The 26,739-nt window shown below is 40.6% G+C and overlaps 1 protein-coding gene and 1 long non-coding RNA gene across 4 annotated transcripts in view; one reads left to right on the top strand and one right to left on the bottom strand.

Moving 5' to 3' along the window:
• LOC143654263 (uncharacterized) overlaps positions 1–9,995 on the top strand; it is a 62,228-nt gene extending 52,233 nt beyond the window's left edge. The window contains exons 7-8 of the long non-coding RNA XR_013161724.1: positions 6,422–6,539; positions 9,849–9,995. This is a non-coding gene — a long non-coding RNA (uncharacterized LOC143654263). The remainder of the gene's footprint in view (positions 1–6,421; positions 6,540–9,848) is intronic.
• The window catches only part of SORCS3 (sortilin related VPS10 domain containing receptor 3), a 603,968-nt gene that overhangs the window by 42,808 nt on the left and 534,421 nt on the right, over positions 1–26,739 (bottom strand). For all 3 annotated transcript variants that reach the window (XM_077125964.1, XM_077125965.1, XM_077125966.1), the window contains exons 15-16: positions 4,791–4,908; positions 3,112–3,245 (exon numbers count right to left, since the gene is read on the bottom strand). In XM_077125964.1, coding sequence (XP_076982079.1) covers positions 3,112–3,245; positions 4,791–4,908 — 252 coding nt within the window. The remainder of the gene's footprint in view (positions 1–3,111; positions 3,246–4,790; positions 4,909–26,739) is intronic.

Genomic DNA, 26,739 nt, shown 5'->3' with positions numbered 1-26,739 from the left:
AATATTGTCTGGACCAGTCAAACAAACATGATCTGTTTTGGCTCGGGGAGCCAACTAAGTGAAATGGGTATGATAAACGTTGGTACTAACAGAGCTGGGTGTTTCACGTTCCTCAGCTAATATTCCTTCCTGATTGGCAGGGCCACTGTAAAGGAGGCAAGGCTGAGGGACTGTCGCCTTACACTTCTTTCTAGAATCAGCATCCAAAACAAATTATGTTTCAATGGCAAAACTGTATTTTTAACCAAGAGCTTCCCAAACTTAATTTAAAAATAAGAACGACAACTTCAAATGATCATTCCCATTGTCCTCAAAAAACACTGTTCAGAAATCAGAAATCAAACAGCCTCTTCCATACCAGACCTTCTACACAGAGGTAATGCAAAAATACTTTTTAGGCCATGTGATTTTTTTTTTTTGGTTCTCAGATTATGACCCTTAATTCAGCATTATGACTTGTTTATTGTTTATCCTAACAGATCCAACTGGTGCATCTATCTTCTTTTTTATAAGAAGATAGAAGTAATTAGAGACCATACATGTATTACACCTCCAGAGTATCACAATCTGGAATTGCTTTTGGAGTAGTGTAACGTTCCATATAAACCTCATCAATGGTACTGAACCTAGGTCATTTGTGGATAAGTTCTAATTTTAGAATAACTAAATTGAGGGACTCTCTTCTGAAACATAGAGTGGAGTTAAAAATAAAGAACTGTTTGATTGTTTGGGAGGTGGCATAATGTAGAGGAGAGAATATGGGACTTGGAGTTAGCTACAACTGCATTTGAACCTCAGTTTTTTCTCTTCCAGCTATGTGACCTTGGTCAAGTAACTGGCCATCCCAGGTGCTCATTTCCCTCTTGCTAAGTAGCAGTATTAATGGTGCTGACATTGCAGGGTACTGAACCCAGGTGGTACCTCTATCAATACAAGTTCTATGCAGGAGTCCTTTGAGAACTACAGAAAGCCTGCAAGGGCTTGTACTTCCTGCTTTACTTTCAGATGGATTCTGACAGCAGTTCCCAAAGAGGGGTTCAGAAAAATTTAAAGCAATGCCTCCAGCATTGAAATAAATAGATGTGAACATGCAAAGGTACTACTTAGAAGACAAGCTCTTATTTTGATGTATAAGCTTCAGTTTACGCTCTAAAAATACCATGGGGATCATTTAATTCTGGGGTATACGATTAGTAAAAACAGTAGGAGTAACAGCTACCAGACGTTGGATATTTGCAGTGTATACAACTAGGATAGATGCCTTATCTATGTTAATTCATTTATTAATTTATTCCTTCCAAGGACCCAATGAGACACATGTTATTACTTATCTTTTACAGTCAAAGAGATTAGGGAAATCTCCCCTGCTCAAAAGCTGGAAACATAAGAGCTGGGATTTGTTTCTAGACTAGTGGATGATAATGGAATTACTGAAGGAAAATATTTATGTTTTCATAAATATTTGGTTCTTCTTAATTGTGAATTTCCCAACAATCAGTGAGGGTCTAATATAGCTCAGAGAGATACAGAAGAAAATGCAGCATGACATATTCAAAGGCAATACGTCCTTATGGAGTCAGTCTGCAGAAGGACACAAGGAAAGTTAGTGTCAATATATTTTGAAGGGCCCACTATTACTATTTTGCTCGATTTGTGGTTAATAAACAAAAACTATGGTGCTCAAGTGTGGAAATATATTGAATGCTTATTATGGGGTAGGCACAGGAGACATAGCAATGAAAAAAGTCAAAAATTCCTGCATTCATAGCACTTATTTTCTCCTGGGGAAAGACGGGCAATAATAAAGCAATCATAAAATATGATCATTTCATATGGTGATTAATTTTATGAAGATAATAGAACAGTGCCCACATGTATATGAGATTAGATGTTCTTAGAAGGCATTTCTGAGGAGCTGATATTTTGGCTGAGATATTAATGATTCATATCCATGCTGAGATTTGGAAGAAGAAGCCCTAGCACTTATTGTCCCTTCTTTGGGAATGAGTGGATTATTTAAGGTACAGGAAGATGGCAGTTGGGCTGCATTACAGTGAATGAGAGAAAAATGATAGAAAAGTAGGAGTCAAAGGTCAGGCAGAACCCACAATCAAATCGCCTACAACTGAGCCAGGCAAGGAAAGAAGACTAGATTATATTTTAAGGGACTAGGGAAGCCATTGGAGTGTTTTAAACATGGGAGTGACAAGATCTGATTTGTGTTTTTAAAATATAATTAAGGATCCTGTGTGAAGAATGGATTTTGAGGTTATAAGGGTAGGAGTGGAGGGGCAGTAAGAAGACTCAGAGATTCAAACAAATAGTAATGGGGATGGGTGGAGATGCTTTGACTTTGACTCTGTTTGGAATTGGACACTGCAAAGCTTCCCTGACAGCCTGGATCAAGGGTGAGGGAATAAAAGAAATCAAGCTTTCCTGGGGTTTCTGATCTGAACAAATGAGTGGATAGTTGCGAACTTTGCTGAGGTTGGAATAATTATGACAGGAACAGCTTTCATCAGTGGGGGATTCAAGAAAGTTCCACTTTGGCCACATTAAGTCTGAAATCCTTACCAGCAATTCAAAAGGAGATAGATACTGAGAAAGTAGATGTGTACATACATCTCAGTCCTGGGAGAGAGGGAGGTCAGGGCTGGAGGCATATAACTGCAAATTGTGTAGTCACTGGCAATAGGTGTGATTTGAAGTTGTTCTTTGTTGTTATCATTAGAAGAAGAAGGAAATCATGAGAAAAAAGAGCTCACATGATAGACTGTGACTTCAGTGAATTGTCTGGAGGTAACTCCACCCAAGGCAGGAGCTTTCCGAGATAAGTCAGTGCCCAGCTTATATTTCCAGTAAAGCTCCTAACTGAAGATGAGAAGAAATGTCCTTTGAAATGCTGTTCTGATACAGCCGTGATCTTCCCTGCATCTCTCTTTCAGAGACACAGCCTTCCCATCTGGCCCTGCAATATGGGCAGCCAGACCCTAGACCAGCAGACATGCCTACTACCTCTGGTTTATCTCTTCCTCCCTTAAGTCCATCTTCACTTCCACCCCCCAAACAGGTAAGCATCTGGAAGTGGTGATGAAAGGCCAAGGGACTCACCACTCAAAGTCCCAGTCAGCACAGACACAGGGTTCAGAGACGACCGTCCCAGAATAGTCTCGGCCCAGAGCACATTGAGCTCCTGGCTTGCGTTTCTTGAATATTTTCCTTTCTCCCATGACGCAAGGCTCCCCCTTAGAAAGAAAGTCCATATGAGAGAGGTAGAAGAACACAACGAACTCAAAATACATCACTTATACAATAAGAAGTATTCGTATTTTCACTCTTTTTCAGTTACCCCATGTAGCAGTCTCATTCTTGGTCACCATCCAGGAGTTTTAAGAACAAAAGTGCTGATCTTGTTTTTACCACTCCCAGGGAACACTATGGGATGCTGGTCTCCTGCCACTGTCCACCCATCTTGGCAAGTATGCTGGCTTGAAACTGTTATGTACCCTAGAAAAGCCATGCTCTTTTAATCTAATCGTGTGGGTGCAGACCTATTGTGGGTGGGACCCTTTGCTTAGGTTGTTTCCATGGAGATGTGACCCAGCCCATTCAAGGTGGGTCTTAATTGTCTTTACTGGAGTCATTTGTGAAAGGATAAAACGCGGAGACATTTGGAAAGAGCTCAGAGATGGAAATGCCCCAGGAGAAACATGCAAAGACCCACAGAAGCTCAGAGACATTTTTGAGAGAAGGGCCAGCAGAAGTCACTATGTGACTTCCCATGTGACAGAGGAACTCCAGTTGCCATCAGTCTTTCTTCATATTCAAGGAATCTTTCTCTGGATGCCTTCATGTGGACATTTTCATGAACTTAGAACTGTAAATCTGTAACCTAATAGATCCCCTTTGTAAAAGCCAATCCATTTCTGATATACTGCATTCTGGCAGCTTTAGCAAACAAACACAGCAAATGATATTTAAGTCATCCTGTTTCTTCTCTATCCATGTAGAGGGTGCAATGATGCTGGGTGCTTCCCCAGACTATTAGGCAATTCTCCAAATGACTTCTGCAGAAAAACTAGTGGTAAGGGCTGCACTTTTGGCACTTTATAAAAATATTTATCTTCAGAGTAAAATTGAAATTGATCTAAAAACTTCCTTCTTTATAATAAACCACCATACTCATATTCCCTTTGTGTCATGGACAAAAGAGAAGTTTGCACAAATTACAAGAATGGAATGACGAAGGCAAAAGCTTGCCTAAATTGTGTAGCAATAAATATCCACCATTGCTAGAGTTTCATCACTGTCTTGATTTTTTTTTTTTTCCTTTTCTGAAACCTTTCTCGGTGTCCCTGTTTCCAATGCACTAAGTGCTTACTTCAGGCTGGTCTGAGAAATGTTCTTACTCTTCACATATGGAGGTAAGAAGATCAAACCACTGGGTGTGGGGATGGGAGTGGCAACTTGTGGTTGTCACAGTTCATTTTACATGGATAGAGCTAAAACTACAGGTTCCCATCATCACTACTCCCTGAGGTCACTCACTGGCTTCTCAGCAATCTGAGTAGATCACGATCCCAGAGTGCAAAATGGTTCCCAAAATATCATCTGCTCCCATTGGACTTGAATGTGAGGGCTCCAACCCTTTCCCCCGATCAGTACTTGTGTCCTCAGATGGTGCACTACCCTAGCTACCCCCTCCCAAACAGAATGACCCAGATAAGGCCAAACAGGGCCTGCAGTAGCTCTCCTTCTTAGAGCCCAGGCCTCCCCACCCTGTAACATACCTGGTTGAGAAGGTGCCAGGTCTGGTAGTCTTCCTTGGCACAGCGCCGACTAAAGATGGATTTGTAGTCCACTTTCACCAGCTGCCATTCAGAGCGGAGGCTGAAGTGGCCAAAAACTCTAAGTGTTAAGGGGAGGGATGGAAGAGACAAGCAGTGAAAGCCCCACAGTGAGTCACTAGTGCACCAAGGTCAAGAGAATAGAGTATTTAACACCAACCTGGAGTTTACTGGTTGTGCCAAAGGGAGATCCTTGAGGGTCACTAACCAAAAAGGCCAGTGTACACAGAGCTCTATTCAATTGGCCTGGCATGCACATTGGATTTAAGCCATTTTTAACTGAAAACAGCAATATATGTTCTTCATAGGAAGGATTTAAAATATAAAAAAATATATAGAAGATGAAAAAAATTTACCTAGTGGCCCAAAACCCACCACCCAAATAAAACCAAGTTTGTAAAAAGAGTCTTTCTGTTTTTCTTAATGCAAGCACTGGCATTTTATCTACTGATTCCACTGACAGGGACTCAGTTACCTCATCTGGAAAGTAGATTATTTGCATGTTCAGGGGGATGGTATAGATTAGCTCATTTAAAGTACGATCCTGCCAATTCCAAAACCATGATTGAATCTAAATGTGTTTCAGTTGAAACTTTCACTGTTTAATTCACATATATACCCCTTTCCCCACTTCCCTGAAAAATCACAGCAGTCTCATAAAAGGAAGTCATATTTATGTATAGTATAGAAGCATATCCCTATGTGACTTGGATAATCAATACTGACCTTTCCAAAGCCCAGGTAATGTTAGCCCTAGAAATACGAATGATCAATCATTTCTAGAAAACTAGAGTGCATCCATGCTCTACTAGGGTGGCATGTTTTGCAATTACAATGCAAGACATCCAACTCAGTGTCCTAAAAGGGGACCAATCATGCTGGGTACTTAAACCAATGGAAATCTTTCAGGGAGATGGGTGTTCTCAATCACAACACAACTTAATCATGTTACCAGCCCTGAAGTCTCCTATTCCCAAGTTTAGACACTCCTATGGTGACACCTAAGAGATTCTATCTCCTCTGGGAACTTTTCCTTCTGCTATCTGAAAGATGAGGGTGCTAATGAGAGGGGTGAAGGTTGACCAAAATTGTTACCTGCAGAAAGAAGTAGGGTTGTTTTATAGATCATGCAACTTAAAACCCACCCCAAGAGCTAACTTGGTATGTGTTATGGGTTGCAAGTTAAATGAAACTTTTAAAAGCTTTGTTGAAAAAAAAAAAAGATTGAACAGACTGTGAGGGAGACCCTGAGAGTCTACCCTTTAGTAAAACTGCATGAGCTCTGTGTGAATCTTACTCATCACAGGGTAGCAGAAGCCATAGGCATAGTAGACTTTTGATGTGTGGCTGACACTTTGTGGAATGGAGTAACTGTCCCTCCCCTGGGCTCTCTCTGTGCTCTTGTATTTTTGCTATGCTCTGTGACCAAATCCAAAATACTGACACTAGGTCATGTGCTAAGATATTTCCACCTTTTAGCTCTGTATTCATTTCAGAGAGGTCATAAGCTAGTCCATTTTAAAACTTTCACAAAACAGTTCTCATCTTTTATAAAGGATTTCACTTTTTCATAGGTAGAGACTCAAGTAAGTTGAAGTCTCAACAAGAAAAACAATTCTGAGGGAGAAGAGCCTGACAAATGTCTTCTCTCTATGCAACCTATCCTTCCAAATTCAAATGCCACAGAGCCTGGTAAGTCTTCCTTGATTAGAGCACTCTGAATAGCAGGATATTATGGTGCTAAACCAAACACTTCTGCCTACTCCAAATACTTTACAGATGTTTCACGGATCACAAAAATACATCATGTCAGACTAATTCCATTCCTTTCGATGACAGGATTATTAGAAAGACAGAAGAGGGAAATACAAGGCACATAATTTACCTGGATCTCCCAGGATGAAAAGATGAGAAAATATGAGCCAGGTGCTAGTAACATGATGTGGCTTAACAGTACCTAATTAAGGCATTAAAATCAACCAGGAGAAAGAATGTGAGTAGTCAGCTACAAGGCTCTGTTTTCTGCTCTTTTCTTGTTTAACATTTTTTATTAATGACTTGAAGACATGAGAACAATGGTCATCAATGGACATCACATTTTCTGATGACACAAAGCTGGAAGGGACAGTCAATATGCTGGATGGCAGACTCGGGACCCAATAAGGTCTTGACAGGCTGAAGATGGGCTGACTTTAATAAGATGTGATGAAACAGGGAGAAATGTCAAGCCCTCCTCTCGGCAATTATATACATATTGGATAAAAGAAACGGAAGCTTGGTTGCAGCACCAGTTAAATAAAATAACAACCACAATAACAGCAGAGTGAGAGTTTCCATACACAATGTGAGCTATATAATTCAGGAAGGCCAAAAACATTTAAGGTGATCTTGGAATCACTTAAAAGAAATTTATATATTATCTACAACAAAGGAATCAATATTCTGGTGTAGTTAGCAATTATCAGATTACAAAGGAAAACTGTAGTCAGTTTTGGATGTCCCCATTCAAGAAGGATATAGACTAATTATCTTAATTTAGAGTCTACACATGGGCTTTGGCTGTGGTAGGGATGGGAAGGCGAAGGGATGTAACCCTCTTGAAATTCTAAAACAATGTGTTTATTGGCACATGTGCATTTAAGTGTGGAGAAATCACATGTATTTTATTAGATTATCAAAGGGGGTTGTAATCCCTAACGTTTGAGAATTATCGAAAAAAAGAGGGATTAAGATAGTGATATGATTAAAGGGCTCTTTTCATCTATCTAAGAATTTCTCCAGTTAATTTAGAAAAGACTCAGGAAAGGGCAGGGGAGATAAGAACAATATAAGTTGATATTCTAAGGAGATCTCTTGAGAGTAAATAATTTAAAACTACAAACGTGAAAGTTTGCAAACTGTGAGAGAACTTTCTAACAGACAATGTTACCCAAATAGGCAAGGGGTCTTCTATCGTTAGCAGATGCTCTGTAAGCACAGATCTTCAGCTCAGGCCTGATGATTTCCCAGGGCTGATGTGAGTGGGAGGCATCATCACCCAGGTGCCAGGTGGAAGTGACCCTGAGCCTTTAGGATGTCCGTGTTGCTGATCTTCCCAGCTCTTTGGGATACCAAAATGCTCAATGCAGAACTGAACACAAAAATGGGTGTTCAGTTGTAGACTAATTCAAATTCTTCTCTTCCGAAATTTTGGCAGACACATTTCTTTCATCTACATCTCTTTGGCCTCTATCCCAGATTTCCTCACAGTGTGTCTCCTAGGTCTTTCTCCAAACTGTAAATTAATACATGAATATTTTCACTTTGGAGTAAGCTTATCTGCTCTCCCATGAGATTACTTTCATACGTCAAACGCAAAATTTTAAAGCTTAGACAACATTAGATTATGAGCTTTGTTCATTTTCTCTTTGAGTGCCAACTAAGATTAAAAGGGTAAAACCATTCAGCGACCTTTAGACATTAATCTAATCTTGCATTTCTACCCATTCTCAGTCTGGGAAAATTAAAGTTCATTGGGGGTCCTCTCCTGTGAGGCAGAGGTACTCAGACACATGGTCTCTCTTTTGCACACACCTGGCTTCCCTGATTTTGTTCATAAATATGGCATTCATTCTTTGCTCCTCTGATTAGAGTTCAGGGAAGATGAAATGACATAACCATAGTAAAATAAGCAAAGACAAAATAAGGACTAATTCATACTCTTTATTTCTCTTCCTTTTTCATAAATATCTGTGAAACAGATGTTAAAATTCAAAACAGAATCTGTGCAAGTGAGAACCCAACAGAAATCAGGGAGACCACTAACAGAAATCATGTCCATGATATTGGGGTGATAAATATTGAAAGATCTGCTTAGTCCTGACCTGGGGAAAAAGAAAGCCCAGCCCAATCACAGTTAATAATAAAAAGAAACACAAAATTCCCAGATCAACATTTCTATCAGTTGGAAATACCCCTCTAATGTTAGGGAGACAATTTCCAATGAAGCAGGTGCAATATACTCTTCACATCTGTAATATCTTTTATTTTACTTTATTTTAACTAAATGGTTCATGTATCAACTGGAAATGGCAATCCAAGAGATGAACAGGGAAGAGAAACAGAATAGTTGGAGCATCTTTAAAAGGATACTGTGCTTCCTACATCACATGCTACTTCTTTCAAAAACGCTACTATGATAGTCCTACTAACACTGAATTCTATCCTCTGAAGCGGATTTGATCCTGTTATCACTAGATGAGTGGTTCTCAAATGTTTGCATCAGAATCACCTATAGGGGTTGTTAAATATAGATTGTCTCACCTTTATGTTTTTGATTCAGTACATTTTTGGTGGAGCCTGAGTACTGACATTTGTAGTAAGTTCTGGGTCGGATGCTTGCTCCAGACCATATCTTGAGAACCACTGCACCAGACCACTCATCTAGAATGTTTAAATTCTCCTGTATCTTTGGTCAACTTTTTATAGACCTATGATAAAGCTCATAGGACTAAGACCATCTAATGTACTTCTTTTTATTCCATAAAACTGCTCAACAATAGGTGCTGGACAAATAAAGGCTGATTAATCATTAGGTGCCAATGGAAGAAACAACTCAGTTCCAGAGAGTGAAGTATCATTTTCACATCTATGGCAGAGAGGAGCCAATTTCTAGCTAGCCAAATTCACTGTCAACAGCAATCCTACTTCATGGTGATTAAGAAAACATAGAATTTTGGCCTCAGCAATGCATTCCCCTTCTCCTCTTCTTAACACAAAGTGAATTTTCACCAATATAATCAAATCTCCATCATATAGGATAATGTATGTGAAAATCTTAAAAATCCCAATGGGTAGCAAATGTTCAATATCATCATTACTGTTCTCATTGTCAGAACCCCCCCAGACTCACACCCAAGGCCCTTCTCATCAAGGACTTCCAGTAGGGTTGGCTGAAAGTCCCCACAAGGTATATGCTAACCTCAAATACTGTTTTGTTTTTTGTTATACATCTTATTACAGAGCCTTGGAGAAAGTACAAGCCTCATATTTGAATACAGATGACTGCCTGGAAGCAAGGAACCTATGCTTTGGTTCTCCTGAGGAAGTTGCCCTCAACCTCAGAAACCAAATAAATGAATGTTTTAAGTCATTGCTCACTATATGGATTTTCAGGAAAAATCAATTAAAATTTATTACTTCTGTTTTTCTTTTTCCTTTTACCTTACCATTTGGAATTTTTCATTAGAATTTGGGGGCACTCAAAAGTCACCTTCTTTTTGGGCTCTCCCAACTTACAAGACCATCTCTTTCTCATCTGGTGCTTTAACTATGGATGTGACTGTGGTCCTGGATAATCCCCCTGTGCTCTTGTTTAACTTTTCCCATATAGGGGATGATGGGTATGGTGGCAAGAGTAGTAGACAGGTGATGTGAACCCCAGTTTGGACATGGTCTTGGTCTGCATTCTGGTGGGTGTGCACCCATCATAAATAAGATCTATTTAATATGTTCCTTCAGTTAAGGCATAGCCCAACTACATCAAGTTGGGCTTTAGTACAGATTATTGGACTCCTTTATAAGCAGAGTGAAAGTCAAATGGAAGAGGGAAGCCATGGGAAGCACCCAGAAGCCAGAAGTCAATGGAACCCAGAGGAGAAAGGAAAAGTTGTTACTATGTGCTGTGCCATGTTACAAAAATGACAAGGAACCCCAGAGTTTGCCACCCAGCTAGAATATACTGACCTCAGGAGGAAGTAAGGCTTCAAACCTCTGAAACTGTAAGCCAATAAATTTCTGTTATTAAACTAACCATTTTTATGGTATTTGTTTTAGTAGCTAAGAAACTAAAGGAGCAGGGAAATAAAAGACTTAGTCTCTCCTAGTCCTAGTCTGCTACTAAATTAGCTAGGTGACCTTGAGCAAACCTCTTCCTCTCTTAAGGCTTCACAACTTTCTTATAGAAGATGAGTGATTTTTTTCAATCAGTGACAAACATACTCAAAGGACAGGATGCAGAGGTAGTCTAGATGGCTACCTTTGACCCTTTCTAAACAATTTCCAAGTTCCTTTTTTTAAATCTCTATATCTACCTCCAAGTGTGCAAGCTATCTATTGCCCAATGACCCTATACATGAAGGAATTTATCTATTGGACTCATTCATCTCTGTCTCCACTGGTTCTCCTTTCATACAACAGATGCTCAGTAAATAGTTTCAGGTTGATTAATGGATGGAATTAATCTAACAAAAGCATTCACTTCTTCCAAAACTGGGGTAATAGCTTTATCTGCCCTTATTTTGGGGCCAAAGAACATGGCTAAACTTTGTGTCCTTTGGGGTTTAGAAGGACAAAAAACAATCTCAAGGGAAGAAGAGCAGCAGCTGCTCTGTCCATTGTCATCCTGGTCTGTGCTAGGATTTCCACAAACGACTGAGATTTACCAGGACCCTAAATAACACACCTTCTCCAATCCACCATCTAGATCTGATTAAGCCTTGCTGGGAGGGGAGTGATTAATTTGAGTGGGGGGAGTGGTTCACAAAAATAAAAGGCTTCATTGGGATTCAATACACACAGAGGGTTAGCTGCTCATTAATTAAATGATTTCAAAGGAGATCTTGGTATATAATTGCTATCATATAAGTAGAAACAATGCCCCACTAAATGTAATTATAGGAGTAGGCTCTGTAAAGATGTTTTCCTCTTTACAGGAGAGAAGCTCTGGGTCATGTGAATCTCCCCTGCAGTATCTCTTGGGTTCTTTTCTCAACCCCAATCATATCAACTTTTATACATATAGTTATGAAAGGCAAGGGAAGATGAGTTTCAAGGTCAGAGGGTTTGACCATCATCCTTCAGGTAGGGAAAGAATGAGGATTCCTTACTAGGAAGCCACTAGAAATATCCAAAAGGAAGAACAAATATTTCTTTAGGTATTAGACTAGGAGAACTTCACTGAAGACTGACTTCTGGGGAACCATTTAATTGAACTCAACTAGGATATATATTGTGTTCTTATTGACCTGTACCCAGGATGTCCTTCTTTCTCCCCTACCTCCCTCAGTGACTGTAGCGCCTGTGTCTTCAGCTCTTCTAACCACAAACTTTCCCATTTTATCTGCCTACAGGACATCTTCAGAAATGGGAAAAGTTCAAGGCTGACTCTGTGAGCTCTATCATCTTTTTGTTGTCTCAACTGAATTCTCAGTCATCAAGTTACATTTGTGTCAGCATAGACTCAGTCCTCTTCCCCAACTTCCAACCTGCATCCCGATTCTTCTAGTGACACTTCTACAGAATTCCTCATGCTTACCAACTCCATTTGAATCTCACTCCCATACCCTCATTATAATAATGATTATCACCAACTGTATGCTTACCATGTGGCATAAATTCTGAAAAGTCTTCTACAGCTATTATCATCTTGAATCATCCAACCCCCCTGGAGAATCACAGGTTCAGATATTTCCGATGAGGAAACTGGGGCCAAGCTCAAGATCCAACTGAACCGAGTTTCAAGTTGATATTCATGTGAAGCCAAAGCTCTTACTGGCTATACTTCCTCCTGCTTAAGATTGTAATCCAGGCTCTCAGTTCCTCTTCCTTATTCATTTCACCTGTTTTTATCTCTCTCCATGAAACTATGCTATTTCATTAACACTACACATCTGCTCAGAAACTATAGTAATGGAATAGAGCCCACATTGCTTGAGTTAGTACCCCATTCCATATCTGGATTTTGCATTCTTTTCCAAACTTTTCTTCCTTCTGCTCTCTTCATTCCAGCCAAATTGGTCTATTTCCCTTTCCATAAACACCTATTCTACATAGATATATGTACATGCACACATACACACATTTTCTCTCTCTTTCACCCCACCCCCAACACCTTTCCTTGTTCTTGTCGTTCCCATCACTAGAAACATCCTCCTTCAGCCTCTATGTGTCTCAATCCCTACTAAAAACCACCTCCTCTGGGAAGCATTCCTTAGGGACTCCAAGCTAAGCGATCTTACCGTTTTTAAACTTTTAACAACCTGTATGAAGAGATGGTGATCTTACACCTTTGCTCCCACACCTAAGTGATGTTCCCTTTTTTTTTTTTTTTTAACTTTTGGCTTCCTAAATGAAAAGAGGCAATGTTATACCTTTGTTCAGTAAAACCATATTCTCCTTGTTTTCCTTGTACTTCTCCAATTATGCTTCTCTACCTCTTCTTCCTCTTCCTATCTCTGAATATCCTAACTTAAGCCCTCTTCTCTTCCATCCCTACATTAGACCTTGGCAAGCCTATTCATTTCTGCAAGTTCAACCTCTATGTAGAAGATTCCCAATGTACTTTCTATTGTCCTTGAATTCTCACAAGTTCCAGCCACGTGAATATCATGTTAAGAACTTTGCCTTTGATTCAAGCACCTCTCTGAATTAACCTCATTCTACCTTTGCAATTTTATCTCCTGCTATTCCCCAATGTTACGTTGTGCTCCAGCAGAAATCCATTTTGTTCCACTAACAGAAGCCTGTTTTCCTGGTTCCTGTTTTCTTCTGATTGGGATGCCCTTCCTCACACCTCACCTTGTCCAACTTCAACTCATTAACAAATCTCAGTCAAATAATAGTTCGTACATTTTAGGCATGGAAGGGGAGGGAGCGGAAAGTTTTGAAGTGCAAATATAACATAGTTATGATGATTTCCACTTTATGAAACAAATCAACTCCTAAATAACCCACAGCTTTGTTTCCAAACACATAATCTTACTTTCTTTCCTCATCACTTCTTTAAATTTTAAATTTCTAATTTGTTTTCAAGTTTATCCCGGTTCTTTGGAATTTGTCTAGACTTTGTATATGGCCCACTATATGTTAATTTTTAAAAATTCAATGTTTGCTTAAATAGAATATGTTTTCCCCATTTGCTGAGTGCAGGGTTTTGCATGGTATTTTAAATAAAGCATACTAATACTGTTGTTTATATCCACAATCGTACAAGTTTTTGACTGCAAGGTCTGTTGGTTTCTAAGTGAGGTTTATTAAAATACTCCACTGTGATTGCAAATCTTCCATTCTCCCTTGTGTTTCTATAAGGTTTTGCATTACATGTTCATGAAGCAATAGAAGTTTCAAGGTGATTTTATCTTCGTAATGAGTTATTCTTTTTAGTTTTAATTCCAGTACTAATGTTTCTATTACTCCCTCACCACTTTTCTTCCTCTTTTCTTCCCCTTCTTTACAGGAAGAAGAACAAAAAATACTCTCCCCTCTGAATTTCTGTGGCATTTTACCTGTATTTGAGGGATGACACTTAAGAGTTCCAGTAGGTATTTCGTACTTCAGAGATTAACCTCTTTGCCAAATGGTAAATTCTTGAAGGGCGGCAACTTGCATAAGCAGTCCCTTACACGTCATTAAGTGCTTTTCATTTATGTATTGACTGAGAGGCAGTGGAGTGAAGTGGCTAAGCACAAAGGTGATGAGAACAGATAGGCCAAGATGCAGACCTTTGGACAGTTCCTTACACATAGCAGGTTTCAGTTTCCTCCAGTGTAAAACGAAGACAATAACAGTATCTAACAGAGATGCGAGGTTTAAATGAGCTTTGTATTATAGCATTTAGTATAATTTAAGAAATTAATATTTTAACAATATTATTTCAAATTACATAACAGGATTTAAATATGATTATTTTCTTTATGTCTTTTATTGGATGCCTGAGAACTTTGTGGACAGTGTATTTTATGTTTTATATTCCAACAAGCCCTAGTACAAGACTTAGCAAAAAGTTAAGTAATAAGAAGTTAATCAAAGCACAATAATAATTAATAATAAATATTTACTGAACTCTTATTGTATGCTAACTACTTTGCAAGGACGACCACGTTTCATTTACTATTCCCATTTTAAAGATGAGGAAAGTGAGATGCACAGAAGTTAAATAATTCATGTAACAATGTGATACAGCATGGAGGTGATAGAGCCAGGTGTCCAACCTAGACATTTGCTGGCTAATGCTCCAGCAGGGTACAAACACTGTATTTTCAGCAAGGTTTGGTACTCATTTTTAAGTGTTTCATAACTCATTACCAATCAACAGACTGCATAATTTGCCATGAGGAGTGGGTCTGGGGAGCCTCTTAGCTCCAGCTCTTAGCTCCAACTCTTAGCAGGCCATTTGCACAAAAGGCAGAAACATCATGAGATATAAAAATCTGAAAGTACTGAAGGAAGGAAGAAAGGAGAAATCTGTAGAGAAAATGTATCTGGAATGATCCAGTGATGGCCCATTTAGTCTCAAGGGCTAAAGCATCTACTCTCTGTGGCATTTTATACTTGAACCTGAGCCATGACAATAAATGATCAGTGTTCAACTGGGTTGGCTTCCAATTGGGAATCCTTGGGGCATAGAAAAGAACAAACAGAATTATAAAGTCTTAGTGCTATAAGGGTCTTTAGGGATGAAGCTTTGGCTAAAATCCTCCAAGTGATAGCTGAGGACACCAAGGCCCAAATAAAGCAGTGGTCTGCTCAAGATAAAAAAAAACAACTAGAACCCAAGACTCCTGCCACCCAGCTCAATGCTTTTTCACCCAGCTGACTGCTTTTCACAGGTAAGGCTTGCTGCTTGCAGCTCAAATCATGGTATGGCACATGTGATTACAGCATCACGAATAATATGGAGGAACGTAGAACAGAGAAGCAATCACAACCAGGCCTGTGGTTAACCAAGTAAGGATTCAGCCAAAGACTGCTTTCAAGAATTTGCTGGCTTTTTCCCTATGCTCACTGTGTCTAAAGGGTTCTTTGCATTTTCCAAACTCTAGCCTGCATCCTGGAACTACAGATGCCTGCTCCCAGTTTCTTCTAAGAGATTGGATCTTCTTTGCTATGCTAGGATGTGATGTTCCTCTGCATAATTTTTTCCCTCACTCTATTGGATCAAACAAACCATCGGAATGACACAGCCAATGATGCATCCTGATTTCTGGGGAAATGAGTCTGGTCCTCTTCACACAGAGCTTAGCCCTTCTCATTGAAGCTCCTGAATTGGGGAGGTCAGGGATACTAGGGAGACTAGCCTAAATTGGGCTTCATGGGTGGCCAACATGCTGGAGGGAGAGCATGAACTCTCAATTTGCCAATGAAGGGGAACTCAGGGGTCAGGAAGAAGAGGAATTTCCTCTTGGTCCAGGCCCTGTCCTCTCATTCGCATGTAGATAAATGTGCACTAAATCAAATGTTCTGCAATAAACCAGTGTGCCTATGTTTTGTATTATATTGACACACTGGATTTGTTTCTCATTCTTCTAAGTAAACAGTTAAACCTGCTCTGGATTCCGGTGAGTCACACATAATCTTCTCTGCCACCTCCGTCCAGGATTCAGAATTAGCCATTGCTAGGAAACCACAAATCCCAACTCAATCCTTTTACCCAGCTTCAACTTCGTTCACTGGCTGGATGTCATTAATTTGAGAGCAAATTATTAGAAACCTGGAAAACAGTTCTGAAATCCTTGCAGATTTATGATGAAGTCATTTCACAAAAGGTCACAGGCAACCCTGCTATAATTAAATCTTTCATTAATTTTTAAAATACACAATAACTTACAAATGCAGCATAAATTAACCAGATGACCTTGAAGAAATTATTCAGAGTACTGCTTCATCCGAAGCTACCATCTAGCAATTTCCTGAATTTTTATTTTACAAGGAGAAATTGTCTATTTTCAATTCTTGCCTTTGATTGGGTTCCTGCAGCCTGTTTATTTTAAATGATTTAGTATTAATTTACTGAGGACATTGGTTAGCACTGTGGAATGATGGTGGGGGGGACTCTCCCTTCCTCTAGATCACAACTTCAAGGGTGAAATAAACTAGCCCCACATCACTTACCCACACAAACTTACAAGCAATTCCTCCCCCCTCTCACTATCTGGTACATTTTGACAAATGAGTTCCTTTTTTTCTAAAATAATGTTATTTCTCTAAAACAATAATAAGTATTACAAAAATTATGCATTCTCATTATAGGAAATTTGAAAACTATAGAAATCTATAGGTAACAAAACAAAATCCCTATTAGACATAACCACTTTTAATACTTTGTGATACTCCCCTCCATTCATTGGCAGTGTCAGTCTATCTCAGAGGAGGAGATAAGCAATAATCAGAAACCACAGGGGGCGGTTACAGTCTTTGAAAGTGAGAAGGAACCTGAGATCTGTGGCTATCTCCACCTCCCCAACAGGCCTCACATACACCTATTCACACCACTGACAGCACTACCACTACAATTATAGCTCAGAATGGGACTACAGAAAGGATCCCATGAACACTAGAGCTGAAATAACCCTCATACTAAACTGATCTTTCCTCTCCAGGGTGTGAAGAGACCTTTAGAGCATAAATTTCTTGATAGCAGAGACCTTGACCATCTCCCGTATGCCTTAGTCCCAGCTCCTAGATCAGTGCCTACCTTAGAGTGGCACTCTATACACACATACTGTTGAATAAAGAAATACGTGTTCTTGTAATAACAACTTGATGCATGTGTATTCTGAAGTCCTTCTTAAAAAGTTCCCATAGGAGCCCAGTTCTCTCTGAAAGGTGCAGGCTCCCCAAGCCTCCTCTTGGCTCCTCCCTCCTCCCTGCTTCCACGGAGGAAGCTGCCAAGCACTGATTTCAAACCCAAGCAGGAAGAGCAGTGTTCTGGGAAGGTGGGCCATCAGTGGCCAGCAGGTGTTGCTTTACAGAGATTCAGGCTGCATCCTTTGCCACCAGCGTGCACACATACCACCTGACTGTTCGCCCATTAGGGTGACTGAGCAAAAGCAAGACATGAACTAGACCTTAAGAGAGAGAGGTAAGGGATCAACAGCAAGGAATCTTGTAAAGGGAACCTGTGTTAAATGATACAATGATTTACAATGATCAGTGAAATGGCGGAAAGAAGCATGGATTACAAGGCTTGAAAGTAAGTATGGGGAGGAGGGAGACTTGATAAAGAGACAAAAGGCATTGGAACTGAAGAGGACAAAGAAAGAAAGTGGGTATTTTTAATGAATTAAAAAAAAATCATTCTTTGCCCAAGTAACTTTGATTCTTTCCTCAAAACTAGAAATACTCCTTTAACAGGTTTGAAAGTGTAACGTCCCCATAACTAGCAGGTCAGAAAATGTGGTCTGTGAACCTGTAAAAGATGAGTCAGGGGTCCAGTAATGAAGGAGAACATAAAAAAGGACAAGAGGGAGACGATAGTCAAGGAGGGATTTAAGAAAGAAAGATGTGGAATAAAGAGCTATAGGAGAGGACGGGGGAAAACAGGACACCTCTCTTCCTATGTCATTATATTTCTCAGTCACCGACTGCCTGTCAAATCCTGAGCCAAGAAATAGAAGGAGTCAGAAAAAGTATAAAATCAGCCCTTGCCCTTAAATAGTTTACGGTCCATTTCCGCAGCACTATTCACTCACCATATATCAGCTGAGCACCAATTATGCATAAAGCCCATGCGACATGTTGTGAGGGGTGATGAATAAGTATGATTTCCGTAGTCGGTCGAATGTGGTCCCCCGAAAGATATGTCTATGTTCTACTCTCGGGAACCTGTGCGTATTGCCCAATACGGTAAAGATGCCATAAAGTCAAGGATGGTGAGAGGCCGAGGGTTAGCTGGGTGGGCCCTAGATGCCACTGCACGTATCTTACAATACGGCTGTAAAGGGAGGTTCGATACAAACACAGTGAAGGTGATGTGAAGATGAGGCAGACCTTCGAGCGATGTGCTCACCAGCCCAGGAATGCCCAGGTGGGCCACCAGGCGCTGGAAGGGACAAGGAGAGTCCCCAGATGAGTACAGCTCTGCCAATAGCTTGATTTCAGATCTGGCTTCCAAAACTGTGAGAGAGTAAATTTCTGTTGTTTGAAGCCACTAAATTCGCAGCATTTTGTTATAGCAAGCACAGGAAACAAATGTAGCTGTAAACCTCACAAATCTTACAGACTAGAAAAGACTTCCCAGTCTAATTGCAGAGATGACCAACATGCAAAACAACGAGAAAAGAGTACAAGGAAAAGGGCAACAATGCCAGGCAATAATCACCCGGCAACTCCACGCCTAGGTATGTAACCTGGAGAACTCCCATGTACACACCTGGAGGCATATACAAGAAAAAAAAAAAAAGGCAATACTGCTTGTAATGGTGCAAAATAAAATAAAAGCAACTTAAAAGCTCATCCGTAGGAAAACGGTGACATAAATTGTGCATATGCGTATCGTGATAGAATGCCATTCAGCATTAAAAGTGCCCGTGCCAGATGAATATGTCCTGAGAGAGATAACACTGCATGAGAGAAGCACGTGGCAGAACAATAGCATTTATATAAATTAGAAATTTTAATAACACATATAGCAATACCACATACTTTCTATAGGTAACTTAACATGTACCAACATTACCAACCCACGTACCAGACAGGTACACACCAAGTTTATGGCAGTCATTGGGTGGGTAGAGAGAATAAGGGGAACAGAGCTGGGAAGGGCAATAACGAGACGATCAACTCTATCTGGGAAGTTTTGTACACGTTTTTACAAATCTGAAGCAAAGTTAATAACATGTTAATATGTATTAGTTCTGGGTGATGAGACACAGGTGCTTGTGACATTATTTGGTACTCTTGTGTATTTTTAAAATTTTTTCCCAAAACACTGTAAGAAAACAATACAGATACGGGATTGTGGATACAGGATCTAAATAGTAAATACAAAATCTTACAGGAGCCAAGAGAATAATTGTAATGACCCACCAGCGAAGCAAAGTAGCAGAAGAGGATATGTGTGAATCATGTGGGAGGGGGTGATGGCAAACAGCGCCCGCTACTGAAAGCAGACAGCTTCCAGGCAGCCCTAACAGATCGCTGGGATAAAGGCATTTGAGTTCAATGATGCCAGATGTCTCTGATTTTGCAAACAGTGGTTCCATTAAAAAAAGGTACCTACCGAACTAAATATCTCTGAGCCAAACCTTGTGGCTTATGAAATGAATTCAAAGAAAGGAGAAGCTGAGCGGGGCCTCCTAAACGAGGCAAGATGACACAGGTGGGGTTTAGACAAGAAAAGAGGAGACGCCAAGCTTTTTCAGTACCTGATTGAGGTATTTAACTAGTTTATGGGTAGAGTTGTGGAGATATCATGTAAAAATTTCAAATGATAAACTTGTAAGGGAGCAATAATGGATCAAGCCCTGTGTGAACTGAAGTCAGAGCTGGTGAGCTACACGCTTGGGCCAAATCTGGCCCACCCCTCCTTTTGGTTGATCCACAAACTAAGAATGGTTCTTACATTTTAAATGGCTTGGGGAAAAGGCAAATGAAGGATAATACGTTGTGATGTGAAAATTGCACGAAATTAAAATCTGAGTGTCCACAAATGAAGTTTTGAGGCAATACACCCATGCCCGTACATTTATACCGGGTCCCTGGCTCTCACACTAGAATGAAGTTGCTGAGAAGTGGTAACAGAGGCTGTGTGGCCCACAGGCCTAAATTCTTTACTGTGTGGCCTTTCACAGAAAAAAAAAGTTTTCTGACCTCTGCTCTGGTTGACCAAAGCTCTTCCCTTCAGAAGACCCACCCTCTAATGGAGGTACAAACATCTCTTGTGTCCTGCTGTAAGAATCATGAGGCTTGCACTTAATCCTCACAGCCAGGCGAGGAAGCTGGATCTCAGAAGGACGTGAAGTCAGGTGTCTAATGTCACACACATGTGTCAGGTGGGTGCTGCCCAGGCAGGATGGACTTCCCAAACCCCTACACTCAGCCTCTATCCTCCCTCCTGAGCCCATACGGCAACTCTCTAAGTCAAGATATTTTCCTTCCAGGCTGTTGCTGGCTCCCAGTGCAACCTGGAACCACCTACAAGCCCCTAAGCAAGCAGGTATTCTGCTTTGGTGTTCCTTGGCGCAAATGAGAGTGAGACTCTGAATTGATGGCTCACCTCAGCATCAAGCTGGAGGACATAAATCAAGCAGTCAGACTGAGAGGCGGTGACTGGGGAGTTCCACTGGATTTGCCGATTACTCGAATGACTTACTTTGGGCAAAGTAAAATCAGGCCCTTCCAGCAAACAACAAAGAATTGAAAAACAGATCAATGGAAGCAGCACTGGTTCATTTCCAACAACTTTATCGGATGCAGTTACTAGAGGCTAAACAATGCATTTAAGCCCAGGACTGGGCCCCCATGTTTTGCTAAGGCTGTATTTAAAAATGTGTTCCCTGCTAAGCATTTGGTCACAGTCTTTTAAGTGGAAAGAAGGTGGGTCTTTTTTTTTTTTTTTTTTTCCTAACCTCTGCAGCTTTAGGGTTTACATAATTTTCTAGGCAAAATGTTATCTATCCCCTTCACTTTGGCTATTAGTTCTGCTGGAGGAACAATGGATCAGAGATTTATGCCAATTAGAATTGGATTTATACAGGGAGTCGACAAGCCAGCTGTCCCTAGCCAATTTGCTAAAGGCATATCCAGTCCTTTCTGCCTTTCTTTCTCCCTTTTGTAAAAGGCATCCACATTCTGTTCCCCCATTTGCCTCTACATTTAAACATTAAGCCTTCTGTAGCTCCTCTCTCTTTCTCTATTTTCTTGAAATCAATGTCAGTTACAGTTTGTCCCACACCTTATCATTTAATTGTCCCCTAAGTGATTCACGTGTTTGTTGTGTTTCCTCAAACAGATTGTGAACTGAAATTCAGGAATGGGACTGCTGTGACTTCGGGTCAGGCAGCAGAGTGGGCATGCATCCACCCACAGTGGAAAACTAACATCCCGCCCCTCTTTTTCCACAAGCTGCGGTCCTTTAATGAACAAACCCTGGAGAATTCTAGAACCTTCTCTCAATTCTCAGCTCAGAGCCTAAAATCTGAAGTTCGGATACCTATTGGGAGATTTAAATGAGATCAAGTTTGAGAAAGTGCTCAAAGCAATGCCTGGCACCAAGTAAGATGTTTAGACACAAGAAGGCCATTCAGTTTTCTGCTCAATTCTCCCAGCAAGAGGATTCAAATGGAACGATCCTTAGGGTGTTTTGCTGTTCACTCCAGGTAAGAAATATCTCTTTTCTTCCAGGGAAGCTATGTTTCCCTCTGGTATTTCTTTTTTTTTTTTTTTTTTTTCTGGGTTGCTGCCATGTTCTCCCCGGCCCTTGTGAAATATCAGCTGATACACCAGCCAGTTGGTTCAAACGTTTCATATCAAGATAGAATTTTACACGTAACTTTGAGGATGCAGGAAGACAGTGTTTTTCCCTCTGATTCCACAGCTGAGCCAAGCAAAACAGCTCAACTTAAAGTGCTAATTTGGGGCAAACAACCTTTCAAGAAATAGTGGCTCAAAGAGACCCCAGTGGTTTAATTGACTCAGGTGTCTCATTAACAGGAAAGCTGCTGCCTGCGTTGTGATAGGCCCTCCAGCTTGTCAATCATCCAGGCCTGTCCTTGGCTTTAGGTAATAATAACAGTCACATTTCATTGTGAACTAGGCTAGACTAGATGCTTCCTGTCAAGGTTACCAGGGAGATGTTGAAATAATAACATTTGAAAAGACCAATATAAGCAAAGAAATCCCATGCCTCTAAGCTGGGAACTGTCTCTCCCATGCGGTAGGGACTGCAGTGCTAGAAGAGTCCTCATTCCCCCCAGCTTTGGCCTCTTGAAAAAGTAGAAACTAGACAGATTCTTGTGGAAGGTAAAGGAAATTAAAAAAAAAAAAATCTTTCCCAATAGGGTCCTTACTATCTGACTGCCCTTTCTGCACCCATTTGGCATCCCACCTCCCTACACTCCCACCCCCCATACACATACCTTTAGTACAGGGACGCAGCCTGCTCTGGCCCCTACCCACCCCCACACCCCCCCCCAAACTGCAACCAACCACTGGGCTCTGATCACAGCACTTCTGAATCTCTGGGGACCTATAATCAGCTGCCTAAAATACTGAAGCCATGGGCCAGAGAAGCCACAACAATCACAACACGGACAATCATTCTAGGGGTCCATGAGATTGCCTCATTAATTCACTCACATGGTCATCCATTTAATCATTCATTCATTCAAAACATATATACAGTTACATCCTCAGTGCTAAAAAACCCTGGTAAATGCAAGGTATATGAAGAACAAGACACATAAAAACTCTCCCTTATGAGAACTCAGAATTGTGTATGTGTATGAGTATGTGTCTGCCCATCTTGAGATTTGTCCTTTTCAAGTCCAGGGCAGAGACAGAAACTGCCATTCGGCAACCATTCCTGGGTTCTCCTTTCTAGCTATCTGAAGAGCCCCAAAAAAACATGTACTATTTTTGTACTAGACAAACTCTGAATATAATAAAAATAAAAATATATATAACAGGAAGTCTGAATTTTTTTTTTTTTATTACATGGGCAGGCACCAGGAATCAAACCCGGGTCCTCTGGCATGGTAGGCAAGCATTCTTGCCTGCTGAGCCACCGTGGCCTGCCCTGGGAGTCTAAATTTTTTATATTTGATCTGACAAATGCTTCCAAACTCAAATTTATGAAAGGGCAAATACCTTTTCTGTTCCAGATCCACTATAAGAAAATAATTTTGCATTGTCCCAGTTCCTCTTCTACTTGCTAGTTTTTAAAGTGTCCCAACAAGCAAGATAGAAGAGGGATGGAACCTCTGTCAAGTTCTTTGGAGCTTTAGAAAGAAGGAAAGGAAAATAGGAGTGCTATCTCGTCCCATCAGCCAATGGTTTTGTCCTGAGGTCAGTATGCTTCATATCCATGTGACCTGCTAAAGTCTATCTGATTCTGATAAAAAGTGCATTCTCATTTAAGGTGAGAATTTAAACTGTGGCCTTAAACTTCCCAGGGAATACCAGGTAATGCAGAGAATTGTGTGTATGTCGCATTATACAAAATAACACCCTGGTCAAACATGCCGTGAGCTCTGATAGGTTTCATACAAGGGAATGTGGTTAAATCAGGTAATGAGATGAGGGGAAAGACAGCACAACAGAAGGACCAGCTAGTCTCTTTGATACAAAAAAAGGGAAGGGCTGACTTTAGGATTATGCCCAAGATTCAACGGCCATGTCAGATCTGGATGTGATAAGCAGCCACGTCTGGCTTGCATTTACCCCAGGAATAAAAGTACACAACTCGCTTGAATGTGGACTTCTGCCTAACAGAATTTAGAACTCAATACTTAAACTCTTTGATGGCGACACTGGAGGAAGTCCTAGAAAAGAAGCAGCTTCTCTTTTTATATCTAGTGATTAAGTGAAGGATGTAAACATAATATGGAAAAGTCAGCATAGGGCCAGAGATTCTCATCAGAAAGATGGCGGCATGCCTGGTAGTTCATTGCCTTCCTGGAATTCATGAGCTATTTCTGAATCTTTTCGCAGAGTCATCTGGGTAGCACGGCACGGTCATTTGTTTAGCATATTTATTTAAAATATAGTAGGCAAACTAAATGAGGGCAGGGGTTTGATTGATTCCTCTAGAAGAGTATCTGGCACATAGGCGGTACCACCAAAATATTTTCTAATATCGTAGAACAGCTTCACAGAGGTCTTTCTAGGATCCCAGGTCTTACTGGTGTCTCTGTCCACTGTCAGTCTGTTTCTCTCTGTATATGTATATGTATATGTGTGTATACTCACATACATTTGCATCTATATATATATATATACCATATATATCTCTATATATACATTTACTAAGTGATTTTTTTAGAAATAAAATTTATATTTGCAACACTGTCTTTGAACATCTAGGGCTTGTACTTATGCTACGTATTGTTTCTGTGTAACCACCATTGAATTTTTATACTCTAAGCATGAACGATATCCTATATCTTAAATACTCTATGGATTATGCAGTGAAACTTTCCTACAATTTTGTAAAACCTTAATTAATAAAATTATTTGAAAGCTTAATAGTAGAGTTTATTTTTATTTAATTAGAAATTTAGATGGCGAGAGAATTTGTTTTGGTCTATATTTTAGGAGAATGGGAAGAAGTTCCTGGATGAAAAAATCAAAGCCTTGCTTTTTGAGCATGGAATTCTGTAGGAAATGCTTGCTGACATTTTATAACAGAACTGTCCAGAAAAGTCCTATAGTAACACAAGTTTGTATCTCAAGAGGTCAGTCACCAACATATTCCTTGAAGTGACAGACCCCTTGGGTTTGGACATCATGTCTTCCAATTTCATGACTGCAGAGTGCTGGGATCCATCCAGGGCCTAACTCATAGCGGATGCTCAAATCCGAGAGTCAAGTCCTTGGAGTTAGGCGAAATATTTCACTAGCAATTTGGAATTAAAGGAGAGAATTTCAAATCACTCTTTAAAAATATCACTCCTAATTGTACTTGTCCCAAGTGATTCTAAACATACTCTTGTGGAGTCACTCAGAATTTTTTTTTAATCTTTTAAAAGTGAAGACAATGGGGATCATATAGACTCTTTCTGTAGGCCCTACATAAATTCTGTAGATTGGGACCTTTCTAGCCTCCTTCCCTTAGCAGTGCTCCAGCTGAATTTTCTAAAAAAGGGAAGATTTTTAAAAATATGTCAATCTTTTAGAAAGAAGCAGAAGAAAGAGATTCTTTTTTCTTTTTTCTTTTTTGGCCTGAGCAGGCACCAGGAATTGAACCTGGGTCTCTGGCCTGGCCGGTGAGAACTCTGCCTGCTGAGCCACCACGGCCTGCCCAAGAGATTCATTTTTATAAATGAACAAAGGGAGCCCACCATGGCTATCCACTAGACCAGCAAGCCAGAGCTGTAGGATGGAACAGAATCATAATGTGGGTGACCTAGTCCTGGAAGTAGGCTTTTGTCCATTTGTTTTGTTTTTCCCAATTCCTGTTCCACTTTTCATCATGACGGGGTTCTTTCTGTCATCCTCGGGGCTAGCCAACCCTTTGGATGTGAAGATGGAAGTGGAGGGGTGGGACATGGCAAAGTGGCCTAGTCTGGGACCAGGGGGCTTTAAAAGGATTTTTTAATTGCTCACTCTGGGTAGAAGATGAAGCACAGGAACTAGTCATTTGCTCTGGTATTTGCCCCGCCTCAAAGTCCATCAATCTTGTGGTAGTTGGATTCAGGTGTCAACTTGGCCAGGTGAAGGCAACTAGCTCTGTTGCTGTGGGCATGAGCCAATGGTACGTGGACCTCATCGGTTGCTCATTATATCTGCAGTCGGCTAGGAGGTGTGCCTGCTGCAATGAATGATGTTTGACTTAATTGGCTGGTGCTTAAAAGAGAGAGTTAAATGTAGGACAGCCCAAGCAGCTCAGCATACCTCATCTCAGCACTTGCAGCTCAGCCCAGGCTTTTGGCGATGCAGAAAGGAATCACCCTGGGGAAAGTTGTTGGAACCCAGAGGCCTGGAGAGAAGGCCAGCAGAGACCAACCTGAGCCTTCCCATGTAAGAAAGAATCTCAATTGAAAGTTAGCTGCCTTGCCTCTGAAGAACTAACAGAACAAATCCCCTTTTATTAAAAGCCAATCTGTCTCTGGTGTGTTGCATTGCAGCAGCTAGCAAACTAGAACAAATCTCATATTGGGAAAAGAATGATTCAAACTATAAAGAGATTCACAAACACAGAAGTAAAATGAATCCCTGGTTCCACTAGAGTCAAAAGACCGCACACTTCCCCAAACTAGTACAGAAACACCCTAGGAATCCTTCTGGGCCAGCCCCACACTACAGCAAGTCCCCTGTCATTCTTGCCCAGCAGACTCCCTTCTGTCTAGCATACACTAAAGGTGTAAGGGGTTCAGGTCCATTGGAAGTGAGGGAGGTGGGGGGCAGTGGAGGCTGGTGGAGGGTTACCCTAACCATACCCCCACCCTTCCTACATACACATGTGCACACGTACACA

The sequence above is a fragment of the Tamandua tetradactyla genome, chromosome 13 (assembly GCF_023851605.1).
Source record: "Tamandua tetradactyla isolate mTamTet1 chromosome 13, mTamTet1.pri, whole genome shotgun sequence".
NCBI lineage: Eukaryota > Metazoa > Chordata > Mammalia > Pilosa > Myrmecophagidae > Tamandua > Tamandua tetradactyla.
Note: the sequence above shows the minus strand (reverse complement) of the source record. Positions and strands in the feature narration are given on the sequence as shown.